Here is a 15,846-nt window from a genome sequence, read left to right as displayed (position 1 = left end):
AGCCCCACGTTTCATTCTACTGCCACACAAAGTGAATTCATTCATGCTTTTCTTAGTCACTCCCTCTGTGCAACTATGAAACTTTATCTGGAGGAATACCGTCATACATACACAAGCACACACAAAAGAACTACGTCTGCCGTATACCATTTCCACATGATTCCCACATCATAATTAGATCTGAAGTTTACACAGACAGCTTCATAGACACAGTTTTTCACTTAGCTCTCTGCTCTCTTTCCAGCACACACAGTCACACACGCACACACACATTTCTCAAGACGAGGAATCTCAAAACAATTCTGCTTTATATTTCAATTGTTTAATAGGTATACATGATAAATACATTAGCTTTCAAACCATGTCTGGATGCCAAGAAACTACAACTCCGCAATTGTGAAAGGAGGCATTCATTCGGTGTTTGTCTGTGTGTTTATTATGATTCTATGATCTCACAGTCACACACACACACACACACACACACACACACACACACACACACACACACACACACACACACACACACACACACACACACACACACACACACACACACACACACACACACACACACACATCTGTTATTCCTACTGAACTGAGGAAACCACTTTCTGTGCCTCCATAAATTCTGTTCTTACCCGCATCTAGAAAATATTGTTAAAACCATAAATTGCCACTCCTCAGTTTTTACGATCTGACTCTCTTAATTCAATCAGTCTAATAGAAGCAGAGTCATGTGTGCCTCAACTGGCTTATGTCCCCTTGAAACAAATCCATTTCCATTTGCAAACCCTTATCACTGCAAAAAGATTGTTTGCAGTGTAGAGCTATGAGTGATTTTCCTTTACAGAGGCTAAAGTCCTGATCAGGTAAAAGTATTCATTTTCCAACCAGACCTCAGACTTAAAAGAATGACGTCTGTTCTTCTCACATTTGTGCAACTAAATAGATAGAAATCTATTTATCTAGATACTTCTTTGTTTGAGCTGGAATTTGTGAATGAAAAATGTTTGAATCAGTTGTAGGACAGTATCAGCAGGACACTATATTTGTGTGGGAATAAATACTGAAAAGCTAGGAGTCATAGTATTTGAATGTTGGCCACTACAACAACACGAAACTGTAATATAAGCCTTGTGATTAGGGGACTGACTGGAGAGAGTCCAGGAGGACAATTGCCCAACTGCCGAGCAATGGAGAAGAGGATCGATCAGAGAGTAATAATGGATTACAAAGGTCCAGCTAGATGCTCTGATATCTGTCAGCTCCTTCAATGTGTCTCCTTGAATAAGTGACGTACCGTAGATCAATATGTGGAGATCAGACTCACTGAACATTCAACTGGCCCAAACAAAAAAAGAAAAAGAAAAAAAAAAAAATCAATAACACTTAGCATCCTCTCTCCCAACCTCTAACTAGTTTAATGTGACAGTGGAAGACTGATGGAAAAATGATAACAACACACACAAACCAACCACACACCTCTCAAAAAGACTTAGGAAGTGTCAAACAAAAGGGCAGCATCTGCTCCTCTGCTCCATGAACAATGGGGAAAAGGGAAAAAGAGAACACACTCGCACTGACATTTCACATCAATACACAAAAGTGTAAAAGAGGAGTAGTGAAGATCTCCCCCACTTGACAAACCGACATGCTCTGCAGGAAAATACTCCTGTCTGGATCTGCTGCCAAGACTTCCCTCCAGCCAAACACTGTCTGGTGCCAAAAGTCACTCAAGCATTTTTCTGCACGGGGCATACACCATGCAGAGCGCCTCGTTCTGTTTCTGCATCAGAAATACTAGCCTGCCTGGACCAGTGACCCATTCACTGTTTCACTGGGTGATGATGGGATCCATATGGGCCCAATTATATATTTTTGTCTTACTATTCTGGGATGCCTTTGTTGGAAAATTCTGCCTGAGCACAGTTGCACCTTTAGAGTAAAATTCAGAAGTCATGCAGTGACACAAATTTGCACCAGGGAGCTGCCAAGCAAAACCAGTCTTGGTTGTGTGGTGAGAGTTTAATGCTTTGTTCACGGCAGCTGTGATAATAGCAGACAACAGATAATCAATGATCTACTCTTATTGCACTTATGTTACAACAATTATCCCACAAAATCAAATGTCTCTGTAGGACTCCATATCAAAAGAGACAGATAGATAGATGTTTGTTAACTTGACTTTTAATTTTTTTTTAATCAACTTTAGTCAAATTGAGCAAACATAAATTTCAACTGGATCACACAGAGCAAGTAAACCCAAAGTGAGACTCGAAAAAACAGGAAACAGCATAAGCAGGTTTGTGTAATCCAGTATTTTGGCCTCATTACCTCCTTTATTGAAAGCCATAGTGGTTAAAGTGGTCATGGTCACCAAATGGCAGGGAAAAGGAGACGAATTACGACCACTTTGGCTCCCTGATGTTTACAACTGTAGTTGGTCATCAGGGTGAAATTTCCATTTTAAAGTGTTTTAGCTGATACTTTCTACTGATTTGTTTAAGGTGGACCGGTAATAGAGAGAGAACACATTTTTAAAAAAATTTTGTTTACTCACTGCATCCGTCCTCGTCGCTATGGTCTCCACAGTCGTTATCTCCGTCACACTGCCACTGGGCCGGGATGCAGGTACACTCTCCGAACGCACTGACCGCACATGTGAAGTGATTTCTCCCACACGAACACTCAGTGTTGCTCTCAACTCCTGCACACACAGAAAGAGAAAGTTGGTCCTGTCAGTCTGCTCCAATTCCCAACCACAGCACAGCAAAACACCAGGGTCACCACATCTTCAGACACACCACACCAAATAATGTTCAGGAGCAGAAATAAATAAATGCTAGCCATTTGCCCTCACTTTAAAGCCTATTAATGGCCATCTGTGTGTGTGTTTGTCTATTTTGCAGAAGCTGGCCTGCTGCAACAAACCCAGTTTCTTGGAACGCGCATGTGCGCGTGTGTGTGGTTCCTGGCCTCTTCACAAAGGCATCAGTCAACCCAGGAGGGCCTGGCAGAGAGAGCTCAGTAACCTTCAGATCCCTCCCACAGCACTAAATTAATGGCCTCTTTCTTTTCATTTCCCTTTTTCCTCTCTCCTTCTCCTCATTCTTCCTTTTCTACCATTGCCTCTTCATACTTCCCCTTCAGCTGCCTCCCTTCGTTTCCCCACTTTTTCCTCCCTTCTCCTCTTGTTTCCAGAACTCTTGCTAACAAGAGGGAAATAGGGGTAGCGTCATCCAAATCTTCCTGTCTTTAAAGTTGTCTCTCTAATTTTCCTGCCCAGTCTGTAGTTCCTGTAGTCATTAGACTCTGGGGGTGTGCCATTTATCCTTGGAGATGCAGACAGGACAATCACAGCCAGACAGGTACAGACAAGGGCCTGAAAATCCCCAACTAAGACTAATTTTCCACAATACAACAGAGGTAGCTTATACCGCAGTATTGTGAGATATGCTGGATTTGTAACTTTAAGCATATTATGTGAGTTTGTTCAGATGTGTGTCTGTGTGTTTGGGGGGGGGGGGTGTTGCATTGAGCTAAATTAGAGTATGTGAGCTGGAGCAGAAGCAGTGAAGCCACATCACAGGATGTGCATTTGTCAAACGTACTTTAAAAAGAAGAGGCCACTGGTTCCAACCAGCGTCAAAGTAATTTTTGCTGGAAACCATTATACATAGTATGTTGTACATGCATGAACAAGAACTGGGAATATATTTAGAGGCTATAACAGCATATTGTGTGCAGCAGCATGACAGCAATGGATTTGTCAAGGAGTAGAAATTATGAGGCTGTTTGTATCCCTAGTATTTCTGATTGTATTGGACCAAGTACTATTTCACTTTTTTCTTTAATTTAGCAACAACACAAAAACATATTTAGACATTCACATGACAAATGATTTTATCCTTTCTGAATCACACCTACACAGACATCACTGTATGACTAAAGTTGATCAAATCAGCAGACAGACATATAAACACACCTGTTAACATGTAAACACACCCAAAAAATATTATAAAGGTATTATAAAGGTCAACACAGAGATTATTTTGAGCTGTAAGTGCAAGTATAGCAACAATCCATCATCAGTCTATTAAAGGAAGCTAAAGTGGAACAGGAACAATACAATGACCTGAACTTTTAATTGACCATAAGCAAAATTTCTATTCCTGCAAAAAGAAAATCCAAAATTTTTGTATGTTTTGTGTTGTTAAGGTGCCACAGGAGCTGCCAGTGTTGGAAGCTCAGCACAGGTTAGTGTTAATCTACCTGTGATATCTACTAAATCCACAGTGGATCACACTGACACAGTAAACAGGTCAGGTGACGAGCAGCAGACACCTGTAATATGGGTGAAATAGGGTGTTTGTTAGTGCTTGTGCTGTTACCATGACTGTGAGTAAAGGATGACTCAACAGCATCACACACTACAGATAACAGACAGACACTTTACCAGCACAACTTAAGGAACAAAGACAAAATAAAAATAGACCCTGACCCTTGGGTCTTTATTCAGCACCTCACATGAACAGCCCCTGTTTGTTTTTTCTGTTTAATAGGCTGAAACATGATCTCAAACATGACTAAACTTCCAGATGATCTCAAGAGTTTTGCACATAAGTCAATAACCGGCACCACATCAAAGACACAAATAAGCTGGGTGATCAACCAGGTTCATACCCACTGAGAAAGGAGCAAAGCTCCTCTTTCTATCCTTTTAATGGGTGATGTAGTCTGACATGTTGAACCTGCTCTTCAGGCCAATGGTGAGACAGACCCGACAGCTAAAATCTCACTTCACCTGCTGCTACACGCCAGCTATAAGTCAGGAAGGAACCACCAGCACAGAAAAAGAAAACAAAGACCACCAAAGATCCTCCTCTGCTGGTTACTTCAGCCTAAAACGAGCATGGTGTGCAACAAGACAGGTGGTCCCCTCAGAGGTAAACACAGATGAGCCCACAAACCCATTCTGACACCACAACTGACACAATGACCTACCTACCTACAGCAGCAGACAGCCACCAAAGGTCTGTGTTCACCAACCAACTCGAGCCAGAAGCTGGCACGTTGTATGAGTCTCAGATCTAACCAGGTGGCTTTCAAACTCTACTTCAACATTTCACAGTTTGCGGTTGTTAAATAGTTAAAGGATGATTGTGAGTTGAGGAAAGAGCAGTTGGGCCAAAATGCACAATGGTAACCCAGCCCAGAGAGTAGGGTGGCCACACGCTTTGAACGATGTCAAAAGGCTGCCAGTTAATTAGGCGTGGACCTCCCTGGAGACTACCTGGAGGGTCGGAGCGGTGTCTTTCTTTGACTGTGTGAGTGTACCGCTATAAAAAGTGATAAGCGGGAAATTGAGGGGAAAAACGAACCGTGTGACAATATGGAGGGTAACACAGGAGAGAGGAGGGAATGAGTCAGGCCTTTTGTCCACAGTGTGTCTTCCTGTCACCCTTCCGCTGCTGGTGTGGAACTGTAAAAGTGTCGCTTCAAAAAGACAGCTGTGTCTCAGCATGTCAGCAACTGTTCAGCATGAACAGTCCCACACCAGCTGCATTCAGCGGCACTGCACGGCATCATGCAGCACTGCACAGTGAGAATGGACACAACTGGTGTCCCACCTCGCTGTCAGGCAACAGTGTTCATTCATCGTCACTTCACATTGACACGCAACTGATCATGCATGAAGCCACCCTGGCTGTTCACCTGCAAGAGCTATAATTTCTATTTTAAAACGAATGAAGAGAACGTGTTGTGGCTTTCTCAATATTAAGGCAATGCTGAGTGGTGAAAATACAGCTAGATAAAAATCTAGAGATTGAAAACTACAGTAGTTTTATAGAGTTTGTATAACCAGCAGGTTTATTGGCTTGTCAATGTTATTTTGCAGAAAAAAAAAGTGAAATTGTTATGCAACATCACCTCACACAGCCGATTTTGTCACCGTTGATCTATTCTGTAACATTCAAATTGGCCTGACATCGTAAGCTGTGAAACCTGCTGCTCCTGGAATACATGTTTCTTGTTAACCTTCTCTGAAACAATGATACTAGGTTACTGTCTGAAAGACTCAAAGACTGAAATCTTTAACACAAGCAAATAACAGCCTATTTAATCATAGAGCACACACAAACCAAGTATAATTTGCGTCTGTTTCCACTTGATGAGTATATATCCAATATTTGTGTGTGTACAGCTGCATGCGGCTGGAGATGAGGTTGATGAGAGCAGCTAGACAAAACCACAGTTAAAGTTCCATAACAGCAGAAAGAATTATTAAAAGAAGCACTACCATGAAGAGTTCAGTCTAAATAGGTTCATCACGTTTCACTTTATACAGTCATTGTTTTACAGCATAAAGAAAATTACTGGCGGAGTATTAATAGCTCAATTTCCATGGCTCCTGCTCCTTCTTTAAATCCATATTTCTCTCCATTGAAACATATGGAACCTATAAAGTAGTAAAACACATTCACTGAATTCCCTGTGGTTATGATGGCTCTGCGTTACCCTGCAAGATGCCAAACAGATCATCCTCCCTGCCCGTTCCCTCTCTCCATCAGCTCATCCCCACCTACTAATTTGCCCACTGTAGCTCAGGCTGGCCTGATGCGGTGAACTGGTAACCACAGCAGCACATGTTGAACTGAGCTGAGAAAAATACAGAACTGCAGAGGAACAGCTTGTATGAACACACATGAATAACACTCACCACTTGTCAGCCAGAGGGAAATTCTTAAAACGTTCAAAATATCCGGTTTGCCGGTCCAACAATGTAAACAAAGCACCACACAAACAAGTGCAGCGTTTATGGCATGTCTTCAAAGCATTGCTAAAAATCTTCCTGGACAGGCCTGTCATCACAAGCTCATCCCCAGTGACACCCAAAACACACAAAGAGGGGTCTGAAATGTCCAGCAGTTGGACAGCAGCAGGGCACCTCATCATACACCTGCTCATCTCAGATTTTCATTAAAACTCCAGTCTTATCACATTACAGCACTCAGTCATTTTCTCATAACGCATCTCAGCAGGAGGGTGTGTGTTTGAGCATGAGTGCGAGTATGTTTATGTCTGTGTGAGCTATTGGTTTGCCTTTAAAGCCTTTATTCTCTTGAATTGAGGGAAAACAACATAATTGCATGCTTGGTGTTTTATCGTCATCCTGCTGCCGAGGGTTAAAAATAAAGTAATCCAAGATCAAACAGGGTTGGGGCAGAGGGTTGGTGGGTGAATGGATAGTTCTGCTATGGAGCTGTATACAGTACAACAGTACAAACACACACACACACACTCATACACACTCATACACACAGTCATCATCCACGGCCGACCAGCAGTCGCTCTGAAGTCAGTTCAAAGATAACACTGACTTGGAGTGGGATGAGTGCATGGCTGCTGGATGCACATGCGGGCTAGCACTGGGTGGGGGCACACAAGGTAGAAATATCTGTGCTGTCAAAAAATGCAAATGTTAAATGTTCGAGAGTATTCGCATGTTATTAAATCAATCTGCCCATATCTCAAGAGAATCCAACATAATCGCACACATGTCTTTTTGTCTAGCTAAAGTGTCAGGATCTCAAAAAACATAACCTGGACGCTCTAAGGCCAGAGCTAGACTGTAGTTGCCATTTACCAGAATGCAGGCCTCACATAACGGCAGCGCCATCTGCAACACTTCCTTCCAAACTTAGTGTATGTTTGAAGAGTATAAAAGGTTAACCATGTGGGGACTGAGTTGAGCCTTATCAGTCAGCAGAATTTCCTCCCTGTGAATTTCCACCATTGAAATTCACATATCCACCTTTGAATTCGCTCATATACAGAAGGCTTGGCGACAAAGATCAATTTTGAGATGGCAGCAGAGAAAACAGCAACAACAGCGATTTTTGTGAGATTTTTCATTGATTTTTAACTGGTTTAAACTGGGGTAAATATATTTCTTTTCAGCTTGGGAGTCTTTTTACTTCTTTAAAATAAAGATTTTTTTAAAAGGTCTATACCAGCTGAAGTCAGTGACTGTATCTAGTTGTGAGTTATGCTGTGTAGCTTGTCTGGTCACAGGGCCATGAAGGGGTTAAGGCGGGAGAGGGGCCAGCCTGTTGTACTACATTTCATTTTCCACTACTGTCAGCCCTTTGTAATGACTCTGGCCTCCAAATGCTGTACTTATGTGGCTTTGGGACTCTATATGTGTGTATGTTAACGTGAGCTTGCACTGTAAACAGTATGCACACAAGGGCAGGACTCTGTGTCGTGATCAAAGTAAAAACATGTTAAAAATTCATCTTTATTACTTCCACTTGCACCGTTTTCTGTGTTGGACCCAAGTTTTAAGTATTTATTGAATGAAAAACTAATGCACATGAAATGTCAGTGCTCATGATGAAGTTTTATTGGAAGGTGTCTGCTTATGGAAAGGACAATATAACAAGTGCAAGATAAGGGCAGAGCTGCAGGAGGGGTGGAGTGGTGTTCAGCTACTTGTTCATTGGCTCCTGAAACTGCAGCAGGAACGCCATAACGCTGAGGAACAGACCGTTTCTACAAGGGATACTTTTCAAACCACAAATGTCTCATCCTTCAGAAACACCTGGTCAAATTCATTGCTTTGGTCACTTGATCAATACACACTTCCAAATACAAACCAAGATACTGCCACTGTAAAGCGGAGGTCTATTAGGCAAGTGTCTTGTTTGGCTTCTTGTGTCAGGGCATTTAACACCTGAGACCTTTGATTTGTTCTATTGAATGAAACAGTAAGAAATAAAAGTTCAGTGTTTCCTCTGCATCTGAAGTTTAAACAAAGAGTAACTTTAGTACTAATATGATTTTGTTTCTGAGTTTGTATGTATATACTTGTTATTGGGACACATTTTTTTTACACTAGGAGAATAAAGATTTACTAATATCTATCCCTGTCATAGGGAGGCTTAGGTGCAACAAGTACTTTTTATGGAGCGCCGTTAAATAAATATATTAGTATCTGAGTATACTTAAAAGTACACTGCCAAAAGCATCAAGAACATGCATCTACATCATAGTGAAACATTTCCCTCTAAATTAAAGTTGACAAAAAAAAAAATACTCCATTATAAACTGTAGTACTGAGTGAATGTAATTAGTTCCATTACTGCAAAACACAAAGACTTCATTTTGTAGCCGTCCAGGATGGAAATTTTAGAGTTAAGACAAGGTAATGTCCTCTGATGCTTTAAAAAAATACTACTGTGTGTGTGTGTGTGTGTGTGTGTGTGTGTGTGTGTGTGTGTGTGTCAGGCCTCGCAGTGTAAACACAGCAGAGCTGTGAGCGCTGCCTCTGGCTGTGAACACTAGAGTCGCTGGGTATTGTGCTGAGTGAGCACTTGATGTCCAAGCGCACCCTAATCTAGAGATTGTCTCTTTGGACAGCTGACCACACACACACACACACACACACACACACACACACACACACACACACACACACACACACACACACACACACCCCCCAAATCCCTCAACAGGGGCCTCTACTGGGAATACATGGGTCAGAGCTTCAACTGAGTCCAGAGCTTGGTGCTCTGTTCTGGGGAGAATTCCTTTTTTCAATTATAGATAATTCTTCTTTATCTGAATGATGTTATATCAACGATTAAAACTCCAAAATACATCTTCCAGTCTGTGCCTTTTCTCACTGAATGTGTGGTTTTACATTGCACTAAAAGTTTTAATTAATTAATCATAAACATTGACAAATGAAACAAGTCAATTAATTTTCTAAGTATTTTGATAACTGATGTTTAACTCTAAATTTAATTTAATTTATTCCAGATCCACTTATTCTCCATCTGCTGTACTCGGCCCAAAACTGATTAGATAAACAGAGGTTTTCAGTCAATCAAGTCTCGGTGCCTTCCAGCACTTGATTAGTTCAAGAGTTGAGTACCACTGGCTTTAGTCCTTGCAGCTTCTAGCTGTTACCATTTTATATCTTTGTAAACAAAATATGTTTTGTCTGATAAAACAAGCCCTCTGAAGACAACACCTTCGACTCTGAGAACTTGGGTAGGTTTCACTAATTTTACTGATGAAAAACAGTAGTTTGGCTCGCATCAGGTTGTTCAATTACAGAAAATCTACACAATGAAACACTTGTGTTGTATGTAAACAATGTTGGTACTGAATCAGTCATTTTAATGCAACTGTTACACTCTTCTGAATTTAACTGATATGACCCTAAGTGTAGTTTTAAGGATTAAATAAAATCAGAATATCATAAATTAACATAGATTATTAACATAATCTGGACATTAGCACCAACGTCTGGCCCTAAGAGTGTGTCCATTGTTCATACATTATTATTCTAAACTGAGCTATAAAAAGTGAGAAATAGCAGATTCCTACATTCACACCATGGGATGCAAACCTCAAAAATGTACAATAGAGCCCAAACCAAGTTACCCGTCCCCACTGCATACATCTATTGTTCTGCAGAGGCAAATCAAAGCCATGTTTCTGGGCTGTAAAAGCAGCAGACCTCACTCAGCTCAAACTGAAGTAGCTGAACCAACAGGAATGTTCACATTGCTGTGCCTAAATCAGGGTCCAGTTATTTTCTAAAAAAAAAAAAAAAACAACAGAGAGAGGTGCAAGGAATGTGAATTTACTGTCCACTGGAGTATAAAAGCTCTTCGTGTGGGACAGTTTTACTAAAAGGACGTCTTTGCAACACATGTTAAGTGCTTTTGATGTTTGAATTTCTGTGCATTGTGTGTGTATATATCGTCTGGATCAGGTCCAGTCCAGTGGAGTTTGTTAAGCCCCACTACCCCCTAGAGATCAGCGCCTCTCCCTGGGATTTATCGATCACCTGCTCTGGAGCTGCATGCTGACAGACTGAAATCTATCTGAAATACAAATCAAACTCAAACTGAAGGAGCAAGAGGAAAAACTACAGCAAACCTCACTAAAAGCATGAACAGTGACTCAAATTATATTAGTTTGGACTACATGATTGGTAGGAATGGGCCTCATTCGAGAAGCATTCTTAAAAAGTAATTTCTTCTTAAACCCCATTTACGCTGCATTCACCAATCTTTTCTTAATTGGGATTTCTTCCTAAGTAAGAAATTTCTTTTTTTTTTTTTTTATCCAAAACGCTCGCAAAAATAACCGGTTATTGCATTTTGTTATCATTATCTTACAAAACCAATCAACACCACGCTAGCACTAGTACAATGTCACCATAAAACATGATGTTCCACTTCAACTTCAGCCACCACTATAGCTGATCTGAATAAACAGGGTGTCGTCCTTGAGTGAATTACTGCTGCTATTGGTCACAAGTAGCTGAACAACAATATACCTAATAAAAGTCTGTATCAGTACTGGCATCAGCATATAGTGAATTGTACATTCATATTCAAATTGTAGACAATTGCAACACCTGAACTAACCATAAATGTAACCAGTGCAAACTATGTTTTCCATTATTCATCTGAGATCTGTTGCACCAAAACCAGAACGGTAAAATTCTGAACATGATCAAGTACACCGTTTCTGAATAAGCCTTGTTCCAGATCAGTATTAGCAGCTCCATTTGGCCCATGTCTATGACTATGAACTCATAGTAAAGGGATAAGTGTAATAAGAGAAGATTATTCCAGACGGGCAAGCTGTAACTCACTTTATGGGCTTTGGCTGGATGAGGAGAGCAGGCACTGAGGTCCAGCTCTATAATATCCAGTTAAAAACTGACGCAGCATGAAGGGTTCTCCTCCACAGCTTTATGCTGGCACCAGACGCTCTATGATGTTAACATTTGGGATTTGGGGCAAAAACTGGGCTTGTGAAATTTTTTTTACATTAGTCTAACACTCATCCATTAAACTGAGACACTAACTGTGTTGAGGGCTCACAAAAGTCCAGACACAGACACATTTATACAAGTTCTTATATCTAAAAATCATACATGCTAATATGTATGTGGTAATTCAGCATTGACCAGTCATATCAGTCATCGGACATCCTGCACTGAAAAAATTTAAGGTTTCTCTGATTAAGAAAAAAATACAGCTCCACCATATTATTTACATAGATGTCAATCATCCAGTCTTTATTGGAAAATAATTCCTTAAACAGAAGTTAACTGCCAAATGTGACTGTCACATTCTTATTATTTGGGGCATTTTTATCAGCTAGAATAGCAAGTACTTAAAAGCTGGGAGTGACAATGTGAAGTGAAATAGCAAGTGTTGGTATGTTAATCAAGAATGTTGCCAAATCATTTTTGGATGCCATTTATATTTCTTTCCTCTGTAAGAATACATACTCATCTTAAAGTTATGAAATCTCATCAGACACACATACCCTCATCCCCCCATGACAACAAAACCCCAGAGCATTCCACAGAAGGTGGGAGTGGAAAGTTTGGAGGCCGATGGGGGTGGAAGGATGTTAAATTGGTGACTTGGAAGACAGCCTTAGCAGAAGTGAAGCGGACAACCTGTGGTTGGGGTTGAATTCTTTCCATCTCTGGCTCCTTTAAAAAAAAAAAAAAAAAAAAAAAAAGAGAGGAGAAAACACCAAATACAGACCCCTCCATTCAGAGTAATTTATCCCTATGGCCAGGCCTTCTTTACCAGCTGCAATAGCCCCCTTCCGGGGCTACCCAGCAGGATGCCTGCGAGTGGCGTGTGAAACTCTCCTGTCTCCTTCAGCTCAAAAGGAAAGGCTGAACAATGGCCCTCGCCAGGCGCTGGCCCTGAACAATCCCTCTCTCTGCACTGCTCTATGCCTTACTTTCTCCGTCTCTAAAAGCAACCACAAGCTATTCCCGCAAAAATCATGTTCCGTTATCCATCCAATATCATCCACCATCAGCCACTTCCTTCAACATAGTGTTAACTCTGTTCTTCCATTCATTCTCTTTGCTTATCGCTCCTTTCTTGCCTTGAAATTTGTGCTTGGTTTCCCATCTATTCCTCTTTGCATCAGCTCTTCTTGTCATCCCCTTTGGTGACACTAAAACAAATGCTCTCAATCAAGGCGAAGTGGAGCACGATGCCCCCCACATTTTTCTGGGTTCTGGATTCTCAGGACCTTGTTTGACCCTCCCCTTGCCCCATCATCAAAATGTGGGAGACTCACCCTGCAACACCATGTCTCACCCTAACCATCTTTCCATCTTTGAAAAGGCCCTGATGGATTTTTACTGCCTGAAGGGGCTTGGACCAAACCCAGGGACTGGGTGAACAAAGCAATTATTGCTCTAATTAATAGCATACTGTATTTGTCACAGACCAAATTACAGCTGACTTTGATTTGACATACCCATTGTGAGATTTTCACAACACATGGAACAGTTCAAACAATAAAAATAAGTGTGGACAACATGACAGCTTTGTGCCATTACAACAAACTCTTTCCCTGGGTACAGGATGGTAGAGCGTGAACTGTGCTTGGAACATGTGGTCCATCAGTTCGCATGGCGACTCTCCAACTGGTTCAGGTTGAGAAACAGGCAAAGTGCATAAGTCTATCTGATCAATCAATGACAAAAAAACAGTTTCTGCGCCCCTCTGTGGGAGTCAGCTGTTGGGGAATAGAAACATGGACAGTTTACCCACAGAGGGAGCCCCAGCAACAATATGCACAGCTTTTGCGTGAAGCCATTTCCCCCCCCAGCACTCAACCATTCACCAATGGCTCCAACAGAGCTATTGAGCATTCACTAGGCACCTCCACATCCCCGACAAGCGCAACAAAAAGCATTTTAAAGCAACACTCCCTGCAGTTCCCACACTATTTCACCTGTCAAATGCATACAAAACGGTCGAGGAAGGCCAAATGCTCCTCAGGGGCACCACAGCACACCTCTTGCCAGCCTCAACCCCACTAAAGATGTTGTTATTCCTCTTAAGAAAAGAATCTACTAAAAATCTTTCACATCTACTATCACAAGAAACTATTCTGAGCCTCAAGGCCCAGACAGGACCTTCCACCTTGACAAGAATCACCTAAAGTAGAGCAGGAAACCTGAAGAAAGTGTTTCCTCACAGAGCCAGACTCCCAGAGCGAGAAGATGAGTCATCTTGGAACGACGCTCAGGAAATCAATACAAACCAATTGTCTATTTGGGGAAGGAGGCAACAGAAAAAGCAAGAAGGGTAATGGAAGATCTGTTGTGCTGCAGGAAATTATAAGCCTTTGTTGAGTCAGAACCTTGGTCAGCTGATTGATCATTAAAAAAAAAAAATCTTCAGTACTTCAACTCTGAGGTGAAAAATGTTAATGTCTGATGAGAAGCAACTTTAATAACTAATTCGAAGAGGCAAGGCAAAACTCTTATTAAACATACTTTTTTCAATTTTACACTCCGTGTGTAGGATGGCGAGGTACAGCTTCACTTAGGCTAATTATAGGCCGTTTCTAACCAGTTTTGTTGCTATGGTGCTCATAATACACTGGGTAGCAAGGATGTCAAATTATAAAACTGGCTGAGTGTTAATTTTTATGTGTATAGTCTAGAAATTCTGCAAATATCTGTTAACACAAATTTAAGTCAAACACTCATACTCAAAGGTATACTAGGTTTTGAGGTGTTTCCATTGATTTAGCGCTTAAGACAAGGGCTCATTTGAGCTTCTGTCCCAAATCTTGCAGCCATTCTTTAGCATTGCAGCTCAGGTTAACTCAAAGGAAGAAGTTAAAAATGACAGTAAGGCTTTTACATGTCTGTAAGTATTTGTTGTGTCAGCCTGTAGTGCTAAATGTGCAGCAGCTTTCAGATCAAGTTCGACTGTAGATGCAGTTATGTGTCCCTTTTGGCTGCAGAACAATACTGCTCTAGTGTTATGACAATTGTTATTGCATCATCAACAGCCATAAAGAGGTGGAAACTTAGAACTCAAAGTTTAATTTGGATGTGCTGCAGTCACTGAATCACAATATTATTGTATTCTAAATATCCCACCTTGATCTACAATAAAAGCTAAAACAATCAAGAGTAAGTGTTTGTGTGCTTCTCAGATCCGAGCTATGGGATGTCAATGTTTAATATCTGCCTTGAACGATGTGCGGTATCCTGTTTTAGACCTTCATGAAAGGAAAATCAGGATGTAACTCAATAAACGGTAATTTGGCCCAAGGCATTTCGAATATGAAGACATCAATCTTACTGCCCCCCCTTCATCCCCCCCATCAGCTTTTGACAGCTGCTTCAGCAGAACAAGTCATCAACGAAAACAGCATTATTAAAATGAAGGAGAACAAAGCAAAAGGAGAGGATATTTAAAAGAGGATATATATATCCTCTTTTAAATATTATCCTCTCTAAATTATATATATATGTAAGTATGTGAACCCTTGTCATTCATAGCTGGTTGACTATCTTTACGAAGCCATTCTGTTTTGTGTTTTGAGTCATTGTCACTGTTGCGTCATACAACTTCTACAGTTGTGAGTTCTGTGACATTCTCACAACAGAACTTTTTGATACAATTAGGAATTCATCTTCCCACCCAATCACTGCAAGCTGGCCAGGCCATGAAGCATCAAAGTAGACTGAAATTATGATGAAGACTGGGATGATGTGTTTATGATAATATGCAGTGCCCTGTCTACATCAAATGTAGTACTGCGTGTTCTTTTAAATTGTTCAATCTTAGTTTTGTCAGTCCACAAAACATTTAGCAAATACTGTTGTGGAGTGTCAATGTGCTCTTTGGCAAACTTCAGGTGTGCAGCAATGTTCTTTAAAAAGCAGCAGCTTCCTTTGTGGTGTCCTGACATATGCACAGTACATTTACATACATACATACATACATACATACACACACACACACACACACA

General features: G+C 41.0%; 1 protein-coding gene across 2 annotated transcripts in view; it reads right to left on the bottom strand.

The window, feature by feature from the left end:
- The window catches only part of lrp4 (low density lipoprotein receptor-related protein 4), an 86,764-nt gene that overhangs the window by 44,394 nt on the left and 26,524 nt on the right, over positions 1–15,846 (bottom strand). For both annotated transcript variants that reach the window (XM_026378252.1, XM_026378253.1), the window contains exon 2: positions 2,561–2,707. In XM_026378252.1, the coding sequence (XP_026234037.1) occupies positions 2,561–2,707 (147 nt within the window). The remainder of the gene's footprint in view (positions 1–2,560; positions 2,708–15,846) is intronic.

Source organism: Anabas testudineus, chromosome 3 (genome assembly GCF_900324465.2).
Source record: "Anabas testudineus chromosome 3, fAnaTes1.2, whole genome shotgun sequence".
NCBI classification, from domain to species: domain Eukaryota; kingdom Metazoa; phylum Chordata; class Actinopteri; order Anabantiformes; family Anabantidae; genus Anabas; species Anabas testudineus.
This window is presented reverse-complemented; position numbering and strand designations above follow the sequence as displayed.